General features: G+C 43.9%; 1 protein-coding gene across 1 annotated transcript in view; it reads right to left on the bottom strand.

Moving 5' to 3' along the window:
- The window catches only part of RRAGC (Ras related GTP binding C), a 571,600-nt gene that overhangs the window by 432,858 nt on the left and 114,742 nt on the right, over positions 1 to 24,000 (bottom strand). Inside the window, exon 3 of the mRNA XM_044083473.1 lies at positions 2,949 to 3,148. Within this exon, the coding sequence (XP_043939408.1) occupies positions 2,949 to 3,148 (200 nt within the window). The remainder of the gene's footprint in view (positions 1 to 2,948; positions 3,149 to 24,000) is intronic.

Below are 24,000 nucleotides of genomic sequence, written 5' to 3'. Positions count from 1 at the left end.
ATCACTGACTGGAGCAAGACACTGAAAAGTCTAAAGGGTAAGGCAGAGGGTGAGGAAAAAAAACTTGAATTGTTCACCAATGGATGTGATGGTAAGTGTCCTTTACATCTAAGTTTTACCATTAAGGTTATGGGGGAATTAAGAAGAAGGGATAACATTTTAACTTAAACATTTTGACAAAAGGTCCAGTAAAGGCCTCCAAGAGTTTTACCTCTTGGTACTAGAAAATCCTTAAAGGTTTTTACCCAAGTGGGAGAGAGGTACAGGTCCTACAACTCCCTGGGGTATCTGATACACTAGAGCAGAAAAAAAAAACAAAATTGGGTCACTGGGCAAGGAGATATTACCTGGAAAAGACTGAAGGGATTCCCAGTGACAATGGCAAGTAACCCCTGTCCATCTACAACATTCTGCTGCCAAAGGAAGATGAAGTTTCAGCAGAAGGGGAGGGTGCCAAGGGGAGGGTGCCAAGTTGAGTACAGGGGAGAGGCCAGAGCGGTCCAATAGTCATGCTGAGTGAGAGGACGGTCCCCGATTTTTTTAGGGTTTTCCTTCCTTTTTACAGTCTCCTTGCAACTCCCTGGAAAGGTCAGACTCTCCGCAAGCATATTAGACACAAATGCAGATCCCTTACCTCCGCTAAGGAAAGGAACTTCACTCCTGTAGAGGCCTCAGGAGAAGAGGCTGGTGGTTTCCCCTTGCCTGTCAACTGCATTCTTACAGCCACAGAGGATATGGCTATCCTCTCAGGCCTTTGGTGGCTGCACGTGCTACACTACGTGGAGTAGCATTACAAAGATGAGTGGCATGAAGAAAAAGTGGTCACAGCAGAGTCAAGTTCCAGCAGCAGAGGCATAACATGAGCTGGACCAACACCCCAAAGTTCCCTGACACTTCTTCTTGACAGGAGGAAGTGAAAAGGCAGAGATTGGGAAATTGTTCCAATTAGTAAACTGAGACTGAGATCTCAAAAGCAGACAAAGTCTGTACAAGACAGTAAAGCATACAGTAGAGAACGTGTGGTTCTGAAGTAAATCAACGAGTCTCCAACAATAACTTGTCACAGAGTTTATATATAGATTATATATATATATATATATATATATATATATATATATATATATATATATATACACACACACACACACACACACACACACATATATATATATATATATATATATATATATATATATATATACACATATATATATATACATATATATATACACACACACACATACATAAAATATATATATATATATATATATATATATATATATATATATATATATATATATACACACACATACATAAAACTTCAGTAAAATTCCTATCAAAAAAGAGAATTTTTTCACTAAATGTTTACAAAAGCATTTACACACACTTCCTTAGAAATGCAATGACAGTCAAAAATACAGTAAGTTTCCTAGCAAAGCCAAACATTTTAGTTGTTGTTGTGTCTTTCGGCTTTTCCCGGTTAGGGCTTGCCACAGCGGAACTCCGGTCCGCTAATGATTGGCAGTAGATTTTTACTTGCCGAGTTGCCAGCCCTGATGCACAACCTTCAACGAAGGTACGCCCATTCATGCATGTCTCCACACAGAAGACGCTCTAGCTGAGAATCGAATGGGACATCTTTTTGTGAGGAGACAGCGCTACCGCAGCACCACCACTGCAGTAAAGCCAAACATTTTAGTTAAAAAAAAAAAAAAAAAAAATTATTTTTCAGAGGAAAAGTCGTAAGTGGACTGTTCTCCCCAGAAGTGGACATAACTGACCAGCTTTGATGGGCAGTTCCACAGGGCCTGCAAAAGGGACACTCTTCAGTGGCAAAAAAGCTCTGAAGCTTTTTGTGCTCCAGCTGTCTTGACATGGAGCTCTGCTCAAGCTCCTGACAGTTGCAGGACTTCAAAAGCACCCTTTAGCTTTGTAAGCTTAATGGTCACTGGGGTATAAACCATTTAGCTTATGCTACTGCAACGGTGATGTGTGCACGAGTATACCTTACTACGATCACAATTAAATTACCAAGACTCATCACTCATGGAGCAGGGACTGAGCATCATTTTTATCAGCTAACCTTTCCTGAGAAAAGTAAGTTTGCAACCAAGCTAACGGCTCTCAATGGAAACTTCAGTACTGCAAGACATGCATTACATAATGCACATTGTGTACAGGCAGGATTGATGGTACAGCTTAAGAAAGCAACAAAAAGTGCTCTGCATCTGTCACAATGGAGCTGCACTGAAATGTCAAGTCCTCGACGGTCTATTCAAAATTTCCTAAAGACTCAGATGGCAGATCCAAGTGTCTGGAATGGAAAAAGGCAGATAAACAATTCCTGGGGGGACACAAAATAAACACAAAATGTAAGTAAATATTAATTATGCAAAAATGTGTAAAACAGCACTTAAAGGTTTAACAGATCACTTTTTTCTGGATGTCTGCCCCTACAACAGAGAAGAAAATTGAAGTGTTTTGGACATTGTGCTAAAATATACCTATACATATTCAAAACCCCTCAACAAATCCATCTCTGACTGCTGCCAAGTTCTCTCTCTCCTGATCTAGCAGACTGCATTTGGGCAGAGTGGGCGAGTACAGCATATGTTAGGGTACAGAAAAACAAAACGTCCACTGCTCACTTAAGCAGTAATAAAAGTGTGTGGTACTTAAAATTCTACAGTAACAGATATATTTCACAGAATACTGAAATGTAAATTAATAAGTCAGTGCTCAAATTCTTCTCTCCATCTCAAAAAAATAAGTGAAAAGTTTTGCCAACCGGAACTCAACCAAAAGGGAAACTAAAACCAAAACCCTGTTCTTACCTTGAATGCTTTTGTAAAGCAAATATTCTCCTTAGTTCTACTAAAGACAAAATTTAAATAAGAAAAAAAGCAAAGGTATACATTCAATGAAATAAAACATTTAGTAGATAAAACCTAAGATGAAGCTTGTCTAGGCCAGCATCAACAAGGTCATCATTTGCTCTCTGATGAATGTCTCTTTGGGTTTCTATTTTGTGGTCATCTGACAACCCATCTACTTTGTGAATAAACACCTCAAAATTGATTTCTGGATTGACTTTATATGCCCTAGATACTGATGCATGAAGCTTTGCTAAAGCGTCCATGTAATCATCCTAAGAAAGGGAGAAAGACACATTATACACCTTCAGAACAAAAAGCATCATAGAGTTTGCCTTTTCCATATACAATATCAGTGTCAAAATGTACTCATAATACTAATTAGCATTCTTGCTCCACACTAAAGTGAGATCAGCAATTGCAACACTACAACAGTGCAGTCACAAATAAACCAAAACGTTTTTTGATTTGCCTTTGTTTAAAACCAACATTAGCCATTACTCTCTTTGACTGGGTGTGTGGCATAATGGTTAAGGTTTTAACCTCACAGATACATGGTTTGACTTTGACCCCTGGCTATCACCTACAGAAACCCAACAACTTAAATAAAGAAGGCTTTATGATCATCTTAGATTAGGACTTTCTCAAGAGTGTGCAATACTGTACTGAGCCAGTCTTTAAAGATACTACCTTTTCAGATCCAAAAATAGATAACATACTCAGATTCATCTCGAACCACAAGTTATATACTTACTGGGACAGAATTAACTGGGCCCATTTCAGACACTGGAATGGTCACCTTCTCACCCTTTTCTTCAGCAGTGACTCTCCTCACAAGCTAAAGCTCCTTCCCCATCCCACAAGCCCCTTGTCTGAGAACTCCAGATAGAATTACCAGCTACGTGCAGCTTACAGATGTTCAATTAGAAGACCTTAGGAAAATAAACAGACTCTGGACTTCCCCTTCCAATTATCCTTTCTGAAGTACCCATAGGAAAGTAGGTGGGTAGTTCCAGTGCCTGTAGAGGGACCAGACAAATCTACTGCTCTGTTAAGTACATAAACTCTCACATTTATTTAATCTTGTCCTATGTGGACAATGGAACAGAAGGACAGAATAGCAAGCTAACTTTGGGTGGCTTAAGCCAATAAGCCTTTCAGAACAGTAGCTCCAAAGAAGCAGAAACCCTGAGAAGGGTACTCAAACTACAATGCTTGTCAAATGTACGCAGTTGCTGCAAGGACTTCCAAGGGTAGATTTCAAAGAAAGGTTGCCAATACAGCTTATGCACCAAGAGAGAGCACTTTCAGTCTGATGGTCAAAGACTTACCAGCAGGTGTGCAAAAATAAATACAACTGCATAACCATTTAGAAAGAGTAAATCTTCATTACATTTTGACCTTTCTTGACAAGAGAGAAAAACAGCTGTTCATCCTTTCTGAATTTTTTTGAGCAATGGATTAAAAAAAAAAAAAAAAAAAAATCAAAGTTGCCTATGCACATCCAAACAGTGAAGATGACATCCGCTTTTGTTTGAATAATTTGGAAAAATGACAAAGGTAGGACTTTCTGTTAACTTGCCAGTAAAGGACAGGTAAGTTCTTATCAGTCTGGTTGAAAAAGTAAGCAGGGATATTTGGATGAGAGAACATGAATTTCCAAGATCGTTCTCATAGGAAGTAATGACTACCAAAGAATAAATCATCAGAAATTTCAAATCAAGGGTATTAATAGATTTAAAAGAAGGTTTGGTTAATCTCTCCAGTACAAAATTTCAATCATAGCTTCACAGATTAGTACTAGGCTACCTGTCCTTGTTGGCCATTTTAAGCCTAGCCAACTACCCCATGTGAGAAAGGAAACCCCACACCTTGCGTCTGTAAGGTAAACACTAATTATGCCAACTTCCCAGCATGATGAGGCTGTTAAACAGATGGGGAAGTCTACTTTGAAAGATGCCTTTTAAAAAGCCTTTAACTGTCTTGTGAGATGCAAGGAAAGAAATCGAAAAACCTAAATGAAAGGAAGAAATGGCCGCTAAATACACCACGATTGAGAAAGGAACCAGCTATTCATCATAGGTGAGCCAAAAAGGTTAAGTACCTGTGAAAGAGATGCTGAGGTAGGGTTCATGTCTTGAAGCCCTTATTTTAAACCTGTTCCAATTCCAGTTGTATACAATTTTCCTCCCTGAAGCTTTTTGTGCTGCAGACAATCTGATTAAATCCTGATGAATTAATGGTCCCAGGCCATCAACAGAAGTGGAGAAATTATGCGGTAAATTAAAGTAGCATAAATCTGAGTGAGGCAACCCAAAGGGATGCAACAGCAGTTAAGGGTGTTACAGAAGGAGAAGGGATCTTCTCTTAAGATGAGGCTGCAACAAGGGGAGCCAAATGTAGCAAGGCCATAAGAGCTATGAGAATGAATGAATACTGCTCTGCACATTCTGCCTTTCTGGAGAAATCTGTTAATCAAACAGAAGTACAGTTGTGTTAAAATTACCTAACATTAGATGTTCAGATTACCATAGCTGGAGTTGCCTTAGCTATATGGGGTTTATACCCTGCATGGAATATAACACCTGGCCAGCTTCCAGAGCTTAAGGGTACCTTCCACCCACCCAAACCACTGACAGCTCAAGCAGAGGTAAAGGAAAAATAGTCTGGGCACCAAGCCTTTCAGAGTTTTCTAGCTAATACAGAGAGAGAGAGAGAAGCTAAAGCCATGAAAGAAGTCAGTGTTAGGTAAGCAATGTCCTCACCCTGGCAACATCAAAAAACATAAAAAAGAAATATAGGGAATGGAGGAAGGGAGCAGATACTGCAGCAGCGAATGGAGGAAGAGAGCAGATACTGCAACAGCGATCATTAAAACATTTACGGCTTTGGTAAATTTACTTACACAACTGTACTTATGTTCATTATTTGATCACTGCAGTAGTAACTTTTTGACGACATAGGTGGACTACCATACCTCGTACTGAATGGGAGATGGAAAACTGAGGATTCAAGAGACCCTGGAGAATTATTCTAGCAAATACTACTCTACACTTGGACAAGAATGTAGCTTGTAGTGCTTTGTAAAAGGTATGTACAGAGAACAAAGTTGCTTCATTTAGAATTCACCCATTACTAAAAAGCCACAGATGAAGACAAGGCCCTGGCAGAGTATTCCTTGACTCTGTCTGAAGCTGACTTGTGGTGGCAGGTATTAAAGAAAAGGAAAAGTACAGTTGTGTACACTTAGCATAAATGTAGATGTTAGAGTGTATTCATTGTTGCAGTCATCACATTTGGGTTATCCCTGTCAGGGTAACCCTCAGGTCGGCCAGAATACCAGAGGCTTAGTATTTCTGGGTCGGCTGCTGCCGCTTCAGGACTGACGTCAGGTCGTCAGTAGTATAAAGTAGGGCAGCAGACGCCATTACATCAGTTTTTCTTGCCCCAACTGTCAGGCGACCCCAAGTGACAGCCAGGATATGGTGGAAGAACCACACCGGTAGAAAGTAAATACCAAAAAGTTCCTTGTAATGAGAGAGAGAGAGATAGAAAAGGGGGATGGAGGGAGGGAAACCAGGACTGCGACAGTGAATACACTTGAACATTTATGGTAAGTGTACACAAAGTACAGTTGTGTACACTTACCATAAATGTAGATGTTAGAGTGTATTCGCTGTTGCAGTCATCACACTTGGGTTACCTGCCTGCAGGTAGCCCTCAGTTGGCCTGAATACCAGACTGTTGAGATTTCTGCATCAGATGCTGTCACCTCTTCCATGACATCAGGTCAACAGGGGTATAAAACATGTAGCAGATACCATTACATCAGTTTTTCTTGCCCAAGATGTCAGGAGCCCCCAAAATAAGAAGCAATTACATGGTATGGAACACCTCCAGTAAAAAGTAGATACCATTGCCATAAGATATGGCCAAAAAAAGAGGATATGCAGAAAGTATAGGAAAGTCAGGGGGCTGGAAGGAGGGTAACCAGGACTGCAACAGTGAATACACTCTAACATCTACATTTATAGTAAGTGTACACAACTGTACTATGTTCTTCGTGTTTCACTGTTGCAGTCATCAGACTTGGATTGATTCCCAAAGCTGAGGAAGGGTGGAGGCAGTTAAGTATTAGAGCTGGCTAGCAGGCCTTGCAAGACTGCTGTGGCAAATCCAGCTCTGGATTTAGAGAAGATAGGTAAGTGGTAATGCTTGGCGAAGGTGTGTACAGAACTTCAGGTTGCAGCTTCCAGAAAGTCCCTGGTAGGGACTCCCTTGAAAATGCTGTAGAGGTTGAGGTAGCCCTAGTGGAATGAGTTCTGATGCCCTGTGGGGTAGGTTTTCCATGGTGGTTGTAGCAGAAATGGATGCAGTGTGCTATCCATTTGGAAATGGTTTGCTTTGAAAAGGCCTTGCCCTCTGCCCCTGTTGCAAAGCTGACTAACAGCTGGTCAGATTTTCTGAAATGTTTAGTCCTGTCTAGGTAGAACCTGAGCTGCATGTGCATGTCCAAGGAGTGCAGCATCCTTTCCCCTTTATTCTGAGGATTAGGAAAAAAAGGTTGGTAAATGGATTAAAGCCACACTGGATACCACCTTGGGCATAAATGAGGGGCTGGTCCAGAGGGAAACCCTGTCAGCATGGAAGATAATGAAAGGTTCCACTGCCATAAGGGCCTGTAACTCAGACACTCTTCTAGCTGAAGCGGTGGCTAGAAGAAAGGCGGTTTTCCAAGAGAGGGATTTTAACTCTGCTGTCGCAGCAGGCTCAAAAGGGGGAAGCGTGAGCTTCTCTACTACAAAGTTAAGGTCCCAGGCAGGAGTTGCAGCTCTCCGGGGTCTCAAATTGTTAGCACCTCTCAGGAACTGTTTGATCAGAGGGTGAGAGAAGAGGGGTGGCTCTGTATTATAGTGAGCTGAGATGGCAGCGGCATGAATCTTTATTGATGAGAAGGATAGGCCTTTGTGGAGCAGCTCTGCTAGACAATCTAGGATTTGAGGTAAGGTGGGCACGGCGGTATCCTTTCCCTGAGACTGGTTTCAAGAACAGTATATTTTCTGAATAGGATTTCCTAGTCTCCTCCAGGCCAAAAGGATGACATCCAGCACCTGCTTGCTGAGGGTTGCTGGTGATGTATTCAGGGAATAAGCCAGGCTGCCAGGTTCAGGGTATGCAGGGGAGGAGGCAAAATCTGCCCCTCCTGCTGGGACAGCAGAGAGAGGGTCTGATGTAGGTGCCAGGGAGGCACTGCTGTCAAGACTGCATAGGAGTGGGTACCAGTGCTGGTGTGGCCAGTCTGGTGCAATAAGGACTGTCCTTGGCCTGTCCTGTTTGATCTTGAGTAGCACTTTTGAGAGGAGGGGCAGAGGGGGAAAAGCATAGATTAAGAGGTTTCTCCATGTAAAGGACAGGACATCAACTTTCCATGCTTGGCTGTGGGGAGTTCTGGTGCAGAATTTGCTCAATTGATGATTTTGGGGGGAAGCAAAAAGGTCCACCTCTGGTGTCCCCCACCTCTGGATTAAAAGTGTGAATGACTTTGGTTCCAGTTTCCACTCGTGTGGGTCCAGTAGATTTCTGCTTAAGTCATCTGCCCGTGACTTTTGTTTGCCTGGCAGGAACTGAGCTTGCAGGTGCAATTCATTGCTCAAGGCTGTGTTCCACAGAGCCATGGCTAATCTGCAGAGTGGGCAGGAATGAGTTCCCACCTGCTTGTTTACGTACCATACAACTGTGATGTTGTCTGTCTTTATCACGAGTTGTCCTGGAAGGATAAGGCATTTGAAGGCTGTCACAGTGCATTCTGTACAGCTAACATTTCTTTTTGATTGAATATGCAGGTGAATTTGTCCTGGGCTCCATTTGCCTTGAATGCACTAGTCTGCTATGCGAGCCCCCCATGCACAGTCTGATGCGTCTATTGTCAGGGCTTGGGCGGCAGGGGGTTGAGAGAAAGGGAGTCCCTTGCTGTGGTTGCAAGCCTCTGCCCACCAAAGGAACTCTGCCCTTAAGCAAGGAATGATAGGAATCACTGTTTCCAGGTCCTGAGAATGTTGACACCAGAGATTTTAAGTACTACTGAAGTTTCCTCATATGCAGTCTTGCATATGGAATTAGAAGAATGCATGAGGCCATGAACCCTAGGGCTTGCAATATTTTCCATGCAGATGCCTGGGTTTGAGTGGCCAATAGTTTGAAGTAATTTGTCAAATGAACCTGTTTTTCTGGAATGAGGAATGCCATTTGGGAAGTTGTGTTCAAGCTTGCTCCCAGGAATACAATCGTTTGGCTGGGTACCAGCTGAGATTTCTTTTCATTGATGGCAAACCCCAGAGAAGTTAGGAGTCTCTTTACAAACGTCAGGTACTGAAGTAGCACTTCCTGACTGTCCGCCTGAATCAGGCAATCGTCCAAGTAACAGGTAAATTTGAATAATTCTCTGCCTGCAGTATGCAGTGGCTGGAGCCAGGTACTTTGTGAATACCCTGGGTGCAGTAGATAAGTCAAAAGGAAGTGCAGAGAACTGATGGTGCATACAGCCTGTCCTGAACCGTAGAAATTTTCTGCAAGACTCCCTTATGGGGATGTGCAGATAAGCTTCTTTCAAGTCTAGGGTGACCAGCCAGGAGAACTTGGCTAGCATAGGAAGCAGCTCCTGGAGAGTAAGCACTTTGAATTTTGGTACCATTAGGAAGGTGTTGAGAATTGACAGATCCAGGATAGGGTGGGCCAGGAGTTCTCTTTTCTGGGAACCAGGAAAAGTCTAGAGTAAAAACCCTGCCCCCTTTGCTCTGAGGGAACAGGTTGAATAGCCCTGATACTGAGAAGAGAAAGTACTTGCCTTTGGGACTCTGCCCACTGGTTTGAAGGAAGGTCTGGCAATCTGCTTGGGAATATCAGTGAGTGGAAATAGAATCTGTATCCCTGGTATACAATGTTTAAGACCCATTGGTCCTGGATAATATGCTCCCAGTTTTTTGCATACAGGGACAGTTTTCCTCCTAGGGGTGCAAGTACTTGGGCATGGCTGGGAAGGATACAGGGCAAGTCACTGTGAACTTTTTCCATAAGGGGGCGGCTTACCACTCCCTGCTTTTGAGTTGGGAGCCCTCCATTGTTTAGATCTGTGCATACCCGGAGACTGTAGCCTTTGTGGTCTGCTGCCCCTGGGTTTGGACTGAGAAGGTCTTGAAGGGACTGGAAAGGACCAGTTTTTTTTTAAAGGCCAATGCCTACTGAATCTAGGTGGCTGTACCTGGAAGAAATCTTTAACAGTTTGCATAGATTTAGCTTTTTCCTCAGTCTTTGTACGAACTTCTTCTGCTTTTGTGCCAAACAAACATTCTTGGTTTAATGGAGCATCTAGTAATTTTGCTTTGACATGGTCTGGCAAAATTTGTTCCTTCAGCCAAGCATGTCCTCTCAGAACAGACCCAGTGACAGCAGCCATGCAAGATGCTTCTAATGCATCAAAACCACAGTGCAAAGTATGTTTACCAACTTGGTTTGCAGAATGCATTAACTCTTGTAAATCGTTGTTTTCTGCACAATCAGGAAAGTACAGTTGTGTACACTTACCATAAATGTAGATGTTAGAGTGTCTTCACTGTTGCAGTCATTACATTTGGGTTATGTGCTTGCAGGTAGCCCTCAGTCGGCCTGATTAACAAAGTCTTGGGTCCTGCGTCAGCTGCTGTCCCATCTTCCACGACATCAGGTCGTCAGGGGTATAAAACATGCAGCAGACGCCATTACATCAGTTTAATGGGGAGCAATTAAATATAAAAGGTACAATGATATACCTCCAGCAAAAATGTAAATACATCAAAAAGGCTGTTAAGCATAGTAAAGGAAAGTAGAGGTATAGCCAAAAGAAGTTAGGAGGCTGGAGGGAGGGTAACCAGGACTGCAACAGTGAATACACTCTAACATCTACATTTATGGGAAGTGTACACAACTGTACTATGTTCTTCATGTTTCACTGTTGCAGTCATTACATTTGGGTAGATTCCCAAAGCTGTGGTTGGGAGGAGGAATTTAGATAGCATTAGGACCAGCTATAAGGCCCTGCAAGACTGCAGTGGCAAAGCCAGCTCTGGATTTAGAGAAAATTGGCAAATGACGATGCTTGGTGAAAGTATATATAGAACTCCAGGTAGCAGCTTCTAGGATTCCCTGGTAGGGATGCCTCTGACAAAGGCTGTAGAGGTAGATGCAGGCCTGGTGGAGTGAGGTCTGATCCCCTTGGGGAAAGGTTTTCCATGGTGCTTACCAGCAGAAATTAATGCAATGGCCTATCCATTTAGAAATGGTTTGCTTTGAAATAACCTTCCCCTCTGCCCCTGCAGCAAATGCTACCACCTGTTGTTCAGATTTCCTTTGAGGTTTAGTCCTGTCCAAGTAGAATCTGAGTTGTCTGTGGACATATATGGAATGCAGTATCCGTTCCCCTTTGTTCTGTGGATTGGGAAAGAAGGTTGGCAAATGAATGGATTAAGAGCCACACTGGATACCACCTTGAGCATGAAGGATGAACTGGTTTTGAAGGACACCCTGCCCGCATGAAAGATGATGAAAGGCTCCACTGCCATAAGGGTCTGTAATTCAGATACCCTTCTAGCTGAAGTGATTGCTAAAAGGAAAGCTGTTTTCCAAGAAAGAAATTTTACGTCTGCAGTAGCAGCTGGCTTGAAAGGAGGTACAGTGAGTTTCTCCAAAACAAAGTTAAGATCCCAGGCTGGGGTTGGAGCTCTCCTGGGTGGTCTCAAATTTTTGGCCCCTCTGAGCAACTGCTTGAGCAGTGGATGAGAGAAGAGGGGGGGTTCTGTGCTATAATGAGCTGAAATGGTGGAGACGTGGATTTTAATCGAGAAAAAGACAGGCCCTTGTGAAGTATCTCGGTTAAGTATTGTAAAATCTGAGGTAAATTGGGCGCTGCTGTGCTCATCCCTTGACATTGGTTCCAGGCATAGAATCTTTTCCATTTTTCAGCATAGGATTTTCTAGTGCTAGACCTCCTTGCCTCTAAAATAACCATCACAGGTTTGCTGAGGTATGGTAAAGGAGAGATTTTGTAATTAGCCAGGCTTCAAGGTTCAGTGTTAGAAGCTGAGGGTGCAGAACCTGGTTCTCCGGCTGAGACAACAGGGAAGGGAATCTGAGGCAGGTGCCATGGGGATAACAGTGACACACTGCACAGGAAGGGGTACACCAGGGTTGGCATGGCCAGTCTGGAGCAATCAAAATAATCCTTGGTTTGTCCTGTTTTGTTAGTAGTAGTACTTTGGAGAGCAGAGGCAGTGGGGGGCAAGGCATAGACTGATAGGTTTTTCCAGTTGAAGGACAGAGCATCCACTTTCCAGGCTTGTTTGTGGGGAATCCTTGTACAAAATTTGCCCAATTGGTAGTTCTGGGGACAGGCAAACAGGTCTATACCTGGGCTCCCCCATTTGCTTGTCAACATGCTGAAAATCCTTGGGTCCAGTTTCCACTCGTGTGGGTCCAGTTTCCACTCGTGTGGGTCCATGAGGTTTCTGCTTAGTCCGTCTGCCAGTGTACTTAATTTTCCTGGCAGGAATTGAGCTTGTAGGTGCATTTGGTAGCTCAAGGCTGTGTTCCACAATGCCATGGCTAGTCTGCAGAGGGGGTAAGAATGTGTACCCCCCTGCTTATGTACCACATCACAGTTGTGTTGTCAGTCTTTACCATTAGTTGTCCTGAAAGAATGTGGTCCTTGAAGGCTGTCAGAGCATTCTGTACAGCTAACATTTCTTTTTGATTGATATGAAGGTGCATTTGACTTGGGTTCCATTTGCCCTGAATGCACTTCCCTGCCAGGTGAGCCCCCCATGCATAGTCTGATGCATCGGTTGTTAGCGCTTGGGTGGCAGGGGGTGGTGTGAAAGGTAGTCCTTTGTTTTGGTGGCAGGCCTCTGGCCACCAAAGGAACTCTAGGTGTAGGCAAGGTAAGATAAAAATCATTGCTTCTAGATCCTGAGAATGCTGACACCATAGGCTTTTTAGATACCAGTGTAGTTTCCTCATATGCAGTCTTGCATATGGAATTAGAAGAATGCAGGAAGCTATGAACCCCAAGGCTTGCAGTATTTGTCTTGCATATAGCGGGGTTTTTGTGGCCACTTGTTTGAAGTAGGATGTTAAATGAATTTGTTTCTCTGGCGTGACGTAGGCCATCTGGGAAGTTGTATTCAAGCTTGCTCCTAGGAATATAACTTGACAGGGTACCAAGTGTGACTTATTTTCGTTTACGGTGTACCCTAGACAAGTTAGAACCCTTTGTATGAAGGCCAGATGATTCAAAAGTATGTCCTGGCTTTCTGCCTGAATTAGACAATTGTCCAGGTATGGGTGTATTTGAATATTTCTTTGCCTGCAAAATGCAATAACTGGAGCTAGGCACTTTGTGAATACCCTGGGCGCAGTATATAAGCCAAATTACAGCGCAGAGAACTGATAGTGCATGTAGCCTGCTTTGAAGCATAGGTATCTTCTGCAAGATTCCCTGATTGGGATGTACAGGTATGCTTCTTTTAAATCTAGTGCTGCCAACCAGGCATCTTTGCCTAGCATAGGAAGTAATTGGTTAAGAGTCAGCATCTTGAATTTTGGAATCTCCAAAAAGGCATTTAGAGTAGACAGGTCCAGGATAGGACGCCATGACTTGTCTTATCAGGGAAAGTCTCGAGTAGAAACATTGTCCATTTTCCTCTTCTGGTACCAGATGAATAGCCCCCATGCTTAACAGAGAAAGTACTTGTTTTTGGGCCTCTGCCCACTGATTTGGGTGTAGGTCCTGCCACCGGCTTGGTGTTGGCAACATGTGGAAGTGAAATCTGTATCCCTGGGACACTATATTTAAAACCCATTTGTCCTGGGTAATGAGTTACCAGTTCTTTGCATGAAGAGCAATCTTTCCCCCCAAAGGGGCAGTCAGTTGATAAGTGCTTGGAAATTTTAAAAGGAAGTCATTGAGATAGTTTACTATAGGGGGAGTCTTATTACTCCCAGATTTGGAAGTGGAGGCCCCCCACTGCTTAGTCCTGTGTCCAGTGGGACTGAAACCTGGGGCTTTTGCTGTGTCTGGGTTTGGCTCGAGAAGACCTGGAAAGGGCTGGAAAGGACCAGTTCTTAGAGGGCCAGTGCCTACTAAATCTAGGAGGCTGAACTTGTAAGAAATGTTTAATAGTTTGCATAGATTTAGCTTTATCTTCCATCTTTTTAAGAACTTCCTCAGCCTTGTTGCCAAACAGTAGGTCCTGATTTAAGGGAGCATCCAGCAATTTAGCTTTAACATGATCAGGTAAAGATTGCTCCTTAAGCCAAGCATGCCTTCTGAGCACAGACCCAGTAACAGCGGTGGCCCTGCAAGAAGCCTCTAATGAATCAAAACAACATTGCAAAGGATGTTTTCCAACATGTTCAGCAGAATGCATTAAATCCTGTAATTCTTTATTTTCCACACAGTCAGGAATCAACATCATTTTCTGTTTAAGCAATCCGATAACATGTTGCTGATACTTTAACATATGAAACTGGCAGTTTAAAACCCTAATGGCCAAGGCTGCAGAAGTGTAAACCTTCTTACCCCATCTATCCAGCGCCCTGGATTCTCTATCAAAAGGGGTAGGATTTTTAGCAGTAGAAGTCTTAATGCCCTTGGGCCCCTGTGAAATGGTCTCTGGATCCGCAATAGGATTTTTAAAAAGGAACTTGTAGGACTCAGGGACCCTGTATTATCTGTCTGGTTTTCTGGGAGCTGGAGGCAAGGAATCAGGGGCCAAACTAGATTCCGAAAAAACATCATCAACAATGTCTAGTACACGAGGAATAGCTAAAGGCCTATGCTGAGGTAGGAGTAAGAAATCCCTAAGTCTCTTTTTTTGAATCAGAAAAATCCTGGCTTTCCCAGTGGAAATGCTCCCTTAGAGTATGCAAAGTTTCCCCAAAAGAAAAATCCTCTGGAGGGGAAGCAGAGGGAATGGAGTCCTCTGCATTAGAATCCTCATAAGTAGATATGGGTAAATCCAGATCATCAGTAGAATCAGAAAAAACAGAATCCTGGTCAAAAGATTCATAAACAACTTCAGTCCTAGGCTTCTTAGAAAGGGGGGGGTTGGCTACCCCTGATTAGAGTTATTAGATCTTCAGCCATTCTTATCTTGGGTACTTGGGATCAACAGTTCAGAGTAATGGTGAGTATGGAAGAGAGGTGAAGAAGAGAGTACAGGCAAGGTGGAATGGGTGGAGAAGATTATCAGGAGTGATTTGTGACTGACGGGTACCAGTAAGAGTGAAAGGGAAGGTCTTCAAAAGGGTAGTGACACCAGCTATGTTATATTGGTTGGAGACGGTGGCACTGACGAAAAGGCAGGAGTCAGAGCTGTATGTGGCAGAGTTAAAGATGTTAAGATTTGCACTGGGTGTGACTAAGATGGACAGGATTAGGAATCAGTATATTAGAGGGTCAGCTCAGGTTGGACAGTTTAGAGACAAAGCAAGAGAGGCGAGACTGCGGTGGTTTGGACATGTGCTGAGGTGGGATGCTGGGCAGATTGGGAAAAAGATGCTAAGGATGGAGCTGCCAGGTAAGAGGAAAAGAGGAAGGCCTAAGACAAGGCTTATGGATAGGATCCGCCACGTAACACAAGCACTCAGGTCACTCCAAGGCAAGTACAAATATGACTCCGTCATTGTCCATGCTGCTGTGAATGACCTGAGACGTACCTCCCTGGACTACATGAAAAAAGACAGAGGAGCTCTCTGAGCATGTAGCCCAGGCCGATATGACCCTGACCTTGAGTAGCATCTTACCCTCACCAAGAATGATGCCACAATATGAAGACAAGATGATCAATTTCAACAATTGGCTTAAGTATTGGTGTCATTCAAAGGGGATCCAATGCCTGTCAGCCTGGGATGACATGCTCGACAAGCCACAATGCTTCGCTAGGGACGGCTTGCAGCTGTCACCCCTGGGCTTTCGGATATTGGCAAAGGCTCTTGCTACCCCTATAGTGCCTTTTTAGGCAAGGCTCAAAAGACACACCCACCTCCATAGGTATCACAAGGGATAAGAAACTAAGAGTAATGCTACTCAACGCCAGAAGTCTAAACCTCAAGATGCACGCACTCGAAACTCTCCTTACCATGGAGAACATAGATATCTGTGCAGTAACAGAAACCTGGTTCAAGGCTCCCGAGAGCACCCCAGCACTACCAGGTTATACCTCTACCATGCTTTTCGGCCCCAAAACTTGGACCGAACCACAAAAGGAGGGGGAGTATCAATATTCGTCAAAGACACCCACACCTCCAGGTTGGTGGCACAGCATGAAGCATCAGAGACTATCCATGTGCAACTAACAGTGGGTAAAACTGCCTTCCAGTTTATAGCCTGCTACAGACCACCCTCCCAAACCCAGGAACCCCACTCGGCCTTCCTGAGAACACTGGAAAATATGAAGGTCTCTCCAAACACCATTATACTGGGCGACTTCAGCTACCCAAACATAGACTGGGAGCATTACTCTAGCTCCAACACCCTAGCCCAAAGGTTCCTAGAATTTATAAACTCAAATGCTATGGAACAACTTGTTACCACTCCCACAAGAGGGGAAAACGTACTGGACCTGATCATCACCAACATGGGGACTCTATGCTCCAGACCAGAAGTGTATACCTCACTGGTAAGATCAGACCATAAACTAATCTCACTGGATAGTTACATCCCGACCCCACCCCCTGCCCAGAAAACCACAGTGAAAAACTTCTCTAAAGCAAATTTCACACTCCTCAAAACCGAGGTGGAATCCTTCAAAGCCCCAGGGCCTGTGGAAAATACAGCCCAGACCGCAGAATCCTTTATAAACGCATTCTATGAACACCTTCAGGAATGCATGGATCATGCAATCCCAAATAAAACCAAGACCCAATCCTCCAAAGGCAGACGTCCTGTCTGGTGGACCCCAGCCATAAACAAACTATACAATAGAAGGAGGAAGCTACTACACGATAGAGCAAAATCCCAAAAAGGGAAGGCATCTCTGATCAGTATTAGCAAAAAACTACGGGCACTCATAAAATAGTCTTAAGGCCAGCTTCGAGAGAAAAATTGCACAGGACACCAAGGATAGATAATCAAAAGGCTTTCTTTAGTTATGTTAGGAACCTGGGTGGGAATTCCCAGATATGCTCAGAATTAGTCCAAAATGACAAAAAATACACCGAATCCACAGACATTGCCAACATCCTAGCTGACAGGTTCAGCGCAAACTCCCCCCTCCCCCACCAAAAGGGCAAATATCTATCCCAGCAGAGTCCTTCCCCCCTGACATCTCAGATGCTCAGGTAAGAGCAGCACCTCTCCAAAGCAAAAAACACAGCATCAATGGGACCAGACGGTGTCCCGGGCTGCGTCCTACATGAACTCCAAGAAGAGCTAAACCTAAACATAAAACTACTGTTCAATCTCAGCCTTACTACAGGATATGTACCCAAAGAGTGGCGTACAGCAACAGTGGCCCCTCTCCACAAAGGTGGTGCCTCAACGGGTCCTGGAAACTATCGCCCCATAAGCCTGACTAGCTTGGTTTGCAAAGCTATGGAAAGGATCATGGACTTCATAAATAAAGATATTGGGGACCTTACAGACACTGGATCCTACCCAGTTCGGCTTTAAGGGCAGATCCTGCCTCTTAAACCTGGTTGATTTCTTTGAAACAGTCACCAAGGCCATTGACGAGGGGAAGGTGGTCCACACAGCCTACCTGGACCTCGCAAAAGCCTTCGGTACAATACCCCACTAGGGCATTATTGATAAGCTCACCAGCTTAAATATAAACCCCTATGTCACTAGATGGGTTGCAAACTGGCTCAAGGACAGAACCCACATGGTTAGAATTGCTGGAACCATGTCAGACTCCAAACCAGTTACAAGTGGCGTCCCACAAGGCTCAGTTCTGAGACCTCTCTTGTTCAGTATATATTTCTCGGAGGTACAGGCCAACACGGAAGGACTGTGGCTGACCAAGTTCGCAGATGACTGCAAACTGGGCGCCATAATCGACTCTCCAGCCAACACAAGCATCCCCCAAAAGGGCCTCACAGAAACAGACAACTGGTGCCAGAGCCATGGCCTCAAGCTAAATGCCAAAAAGTGTATAGTCATCCCCTTTGGCAAAAACAAACCGCCCACAAATTACCACATAGGTGGTAATCCATTACGTATAGAAGTAGTAATTCGGGACCTGGGGATCCAAATTGATAGCAATCTCTCATTTGGCAACCATGTGGCCAAAGTGGTTAGAAAAACATTTTATATAGCCCACCTAATCATGAAGGGATTCACATCTAGATCAGGGGAGGTCATTGTGTCTCTTTACTCATCCCTCATCAGGCCCATAATGGAGTACAATGCCCCTTTTGGGATATACCTTACCAGACACCTGCAGCAACTGGAAAGACCCCAAAAGTACCTCACCAAGAGGATCAAAGGGCTCAAACACAGATGCCATATGCTGCCCGGTTAAAGAAACTCCAGCTCTACTCAGTGGCATACCGCCTGCTCAGAGGCGATCTGTGCCTGACGTATAAAGCCATGTCCAACCCTGAATTAGTGGACATGCTGCACCTCAGAAAATCCAAATCCTATCGAGCTATGCACTCGAGAGACTTTAACCTCAGCACTGAAATAAATAGGACATGCTGGATGGACAGATTCATAACCCAGAGGCTCCCTTCACTCTGGAATAAAATCCCAGTCCAGGTTAGGCAGAGTCCCTCACTGACTTCTCTTCAAGAGGAATCCTGATGAGTGGATGGGAGATCGTAGGTTTACCAGAGTATCACTTCTGTGTCACTGTTAGACAGAGGCACAGTATACTAACCTCAAAAAAGGGCATAGCAAAATTAATTTAAAATGGGTGGCGAAAGCCAAACACACTGGCTAGGCTTATAAATGCCCTAGGTCAGATAGCCTAGTATGAACCTATAAATATGATAAAGGCTCTACAGCCATGAGGGTCTGTAGCTCTGAAACTCTTCTTGCTTAAGTAATTGCTAGTAGCAGAGCTGTTTTCCATGATAAGAACTTTCCATCAGCGGTAGCAGCTGGTTCAAATGGGAGGCAGGACTGAGTTTTTCCAACACATAATTGAGGTCCCATGCAGGTAATGGTGATCTTTTAGGGGGCCTTACATTTTTGGCTCCTCTAAGATCCTGCTTTAGTAAAGGATGAGAAAAGATTGGTGGCTCTGTGTTGTAATGAGCCGAAATGGCAGAGGCATGGATTTTGATTGATGAGAAAGATAGGCCTTTGGCAAGCAGCTCAGTTAAGTATTGTAATATCTGAGGAATATTTGGTTCTGCTGTATCAGTTCCTTGTGCTTGATTCCAAGCACAGAATCTCTTCCACTTGTCAGCATAAAACTTTCTAGTACTAGGCCTTCTAGCTTCCAAAAGGACATCCATCACAGCTTTACTGAGAGGTGTTGTTTGTATGGTTACCTATTAGCCATGCTGCCAGGTTTAGAGTCTGTAGATGATTGTGCAGGATCCGATTGTTTTGCTGGGACAGTAGTTGTGGTCTTTGAGGCAAAGTCCATGCTGGGTATTGAGACAAGTTCTTTAAGATTGGGTACCAGTATTGACGGAGCCAGTCCGGGGCAATTAATATCATCTTTGGCTTCTCTTGTCTGACTTTTAGGAGGACCTTGGGTAGAAGAGGCAGAGGAGGAAAGGTGTAAACTGATAGGTTTTTCCAACTGAAGGATAATGCGTCCACTTTCCATGCTTGTCTGTGCCAAGTCCTTTTGCAGAATCTTTTCAATTGATAATTTTGAGGCGAGGCAAATAGATCTATGTCTGGGCTCCCCCATTTCTCCGTCATCATGCTGAAGACTTGTGGATTTAGTTTCCACTCGTGAAGATCCATTAGGTTTCTGCTTAAATCGTCTGCCAGAGTGTTTTGTTTTCCTGGCAGGAATTGAGCTTGAAAATGTATTTGGTAGGTCAAAGCTGTGTCCCACAGTGCCACGGCTAATCTGCAAAGGGGGTAAGAGAGTGTGTGCCCCCTTGCTTGTTTATATACCACATGACTGTGGTGTTGTCCGTCTTTATCAGTAGTTGTCCTGGATGAAGTAGGTCCTTGAAGGCTGTTAGGGCATTTTGAACAGCTAGCATCTCTTTCTGGTTGATATGTAGATGCATTTGTTTTGGTGCCCATATGCCCTGAATGCATCTTCCTGCCATGTGGGCCCTCCAGGCATAATCTGATGCATCTGTCAAGGTTTGGCTGGCAGTGAAGGGCCGTCACATGTTTTGATGACAGGACTTTGCCCACCATAGAAACTCCTGTTGCAGGCAGGGAATGAGAGGAATCATGGTCTCCAGACTGTGTGAATGTTGACTCCATAAACTTTTTAGGTACCATTGAAGTTTCCTCATATGCAGTCTTCCATATGGAATTAGTAGGATGCAGGATGCCATGAAGCCCAGAGCCTGCAGAATTTGTCTTGCAGAAGACTAGGTCTTGTTGCCATCAGTTTGAAGCAAGTAGTCAATTGCCTTTGTTTGTCTGGCGTAAGGTAAGCCAACAGGGCAATTGTATTCAAGCTTGCACCCAGGAATTTTATCTTGTGAGAGGGTACCAGTTGTGATTTCTTTTCGTTTATTGTGTACCCTAGGCATGTTAGAAGCCTTTTCACAAACGCCAAGTGTCGAAGAAGACAGTGTCCTTGTTCTCTGCTTGAATGAGACAGTCGTCCAAGTAAGGACATATTTGTACATTTTTTTGTCTGCAAAAATGCAATTACTGGTGCCAGGCACTTAAGACCCTGGGCGCAATAGATAAGCCAAACGGCAGTGCATAGAATTGGTAATGCATTAAGCCAGCCTTGAATCCGAGGTATCTTCTGCACGATAGTCTTATTGGGACATGCAGGTATGCCTCTTTTAGGTCTAATGTCACCAGCCAAGCATTCTTGCCCAGCATGGGCAGATGCTGCTGCAAAGTCAGCATTTTGAATTTTGGAATGTCCAGGTATGTGTTCAAAATTGATAAATCCAGTATTGGCCACCAGGACTCCTTTCTGGGTACCAAGAACAGTCTCGAGTAAAAACCTTGTCCTTTTTCCTGTTCTGGTACTGGTTGAATGACCCCCATATCCATGAGGGACATAACCTGTTTCTGTGCCTCTGCCCATTGATTTTTGGGCAGATCTGGCCAACCGTTTGCCACTGGCAGAGTGTGGAAATGGAATATGTACCCCTGTGATACTATGCTTAGTACCCACTTGTCCTGGGTTATTAACTGCCAATTTTGAGCAAAAAGTGCTAATTTTCCCCCTAAGGGTGCTGTCAAAAGATAAGTGATTGGTGTAGGCAGAGGGAAGTCATTGGGTCTGTTTTCTGTAGGTTTGCGCTTTATCTCCCCCAGATTTGGAGGTAGATGCGCCCCATTGCTTTGACCTGTATGAATCTTGCGCCTGGTATCTGGAACCCTTTGGGCATCTGGATTTGCCCCTTTTGAGCTCTGTCTGACACAGGAAAGGACCAATTTTTTTGTAGGCCAGTGTCTACTGAATCATGGTGGCTGCACTTGTAAGAAGTCTAACAGTTTGCATAGACTTAGCTTTGTCTTCCATTTTCTTTAAAACCTCTTCTGCCTTAATACCAAACAGAGAATCATGCTTTAAAGGTACATCTACCAATGTAGCTTTAACATGATCAGGCAAATTTTGTTCCTTTAACCAAGCATGCCTTCTAATCACAAATCCATAAATACGGCACTGCAGGAGGCCTCTAAGGAATCAAAACCACATTGCAAAGTATGCTTTCCAACTTGCTCAGCTGCATGCAATAATTCCTGCAATTCTTTATTTTCAGCACATTCTGAAATCAACATCATTTCCATTTCAGCAATCCCATAACATGTTGTTGGTACTTAAGCATATGAAATTGACAGTTTAAGGCCCCGACTGCCAAGGTTGCAGATGTAGAAACCATTTCTCCCCATCTGTCAAGTGCCCTTGAATCTCTGTCAGAGGGGGTAGGATTTTTTGCTTGAGGCCTTAACTCCTTTTGGACCCTGTGAAATAGTTTCAGGATCAGCAGCAGGGTTTCTAAATAAAAATTTATGTGAGTCAGGGACCCTGTAATATCTGTCAGGCTTACTGGGAGCTGGAGGTAAGCAGTCAGGGGTTAAGCTCGACTCCGGAAACATATCATCCACAATGTCTAAAACAGGGGCAATGGCTAAAGGCTTGCGCTGAGGGAGAAGAAAATCCCTGAGCCTCTTTTTTGATTCTGAGAAGTCATGACTCTCCCAGTGAAAATGCTCCCTAAGTATGCAAGGTTTATCCAAATGAATAATCCTCTGGAGGAGATGCAGATGGAGCAGACTCCTCAGCATCAGAATCCTCATAGGGAGGTATAGATAATTCCTGATCCGAAGAGGAATCGGAAGAAATAGAAACCTGATCTTAAGATTCATAATCAGTGTCTTGCCTAGGCCTCTTATCTGGAGAGGGATGGGTACCCCTGATCAAAGTAATAAGGTCTTCAGCCATTTTGATCATCTGTTTTTTAGGCATAGAGGCCTGTGCACGTAGCTCATGCGTCATTTTTTTAGCTTTAGAAGTTGCCTTTGTCTTTGGTTTTGCAGCTGTCGTCGGTTTGCTATATAAATGTTGCGGTCTGAATACACCCTCAGAAGCCAGTGCCTGCTCAGCAGCTCCGGACCCATCCGAGGGAGATACATCCATCGGTCCAATACCTTGAGTATCTTGCGGCATGCCTGACTCCACATGGGTGTTGGTAGAGGCCTGCGACTCGAAGATAGCAGGTATCAGGGGCTGCAAAGGAGCCTCACTGAGTACTGGCGACTGGCTTAGGAGAAGCTTCTTTGTCTCTTTTGGATCTCGACTGCCTTTCTCTGTCCTTTTCTTTGCGTTTTTTTTTATGTACACCGGTAGTCGGACTGCTATCCAACAACATTTATGGGTAGTTAAATCTGTTTCCAAAATACTCTGATGCAAAAATATACCAAAGCTTAATAGTGCGTTGGTTAACTCTAGCACAAAACAGACAGCCAGGCATGCTGTGATCAGGGCCCTAGGCAAGGAATACAGTATAAATGGAAATCCTTATGAGGTATTTGCTTCCCACAAGTAATACAATTATTAACTTTCTGACATCAGTAAAAGGCAAGAAAAAAAGTTTCCCCAATGGGGTACTTAGCTCTTGTGAAGACTTCGGTTCTGAAACTCAAACTGGAATATTTCAGTAGTCGGCCGACCGGCACGTGCGAAATGCTTCTGCTTCGGGCACCACGCGGCAAGAAAGACTGAAGAAAATGGCGTCGGCTGCATGTTTTATACCCCCCCCCCGACGACCTGACGTCATGGAAGAGAAGACAGCAACCGACGCAGGACCCAAGACTTTGGAATTCAGGCCAACTGAGGGCAACCTGCCAACAGATTACTCTAAATGTAATGACTGCAACAGTGAAACACGAAGAAGATCAAGCCCTTTAAAATTAGCTTGTTTCAGCAGCCAGCTAAAGCTCAGGGATTGAATGCTGCACACACAAGTCCATCTCTCAAACCCAGTTGGTTTCTCCACCATAACCCACTTAACGCACCAACACACACAAGTCAAACTAAAAGCCAGTTACCAAAAGAATAAGAGCAACTATGGAAACTAAAAACAAACAAACCCTTTGCAACAAACCTTAACTAGAAAGGACTACAAAGAACAAGTATTTCTCACTTATTTGACCACAAAACGAGCTCAAGACCAAAACCAAGTCTGGATATAACGTGCAGCAAATGAGATCTGGGAAGTTGAGGAAGGTATGGTGCATTATGGGTAGGAGGAGGACCTCAAGATGCTGATTTTACATCCTGGAAAGCAGCAGAGTTGTACCTCATATTGGACCATAGATCTATTAGTGAACAGGAATGAAAATGACATTAGATTCTTGCATGTTAGGACTGCCACCTGAATATCTTTACTCACAAATTCAACTGCTAGAAGTATTAATGGTTCCAATAAAAAACACAAAGAAAGCATCAGCTCAGATGAATGTAGAGGAAAAAGGACAAAC

This window comes from Protopterus annectens, chromosome 1.part1 (genome assembly GCF_019279795.1).
Source record: "Protopterus annectens isolate FY-2018-M chromosome 1.part1, PAN1.0, whole genome shotgun sequence".
Lineage (NCBI taxonomy): Eukaryota > Metazoa > Chordata > Ceratodontiformes > Protopteridae > Protopterus > Protopterus annectens.
This window is presented reverse-complemented; position numbering and strand designations above follow the sequence as displayed.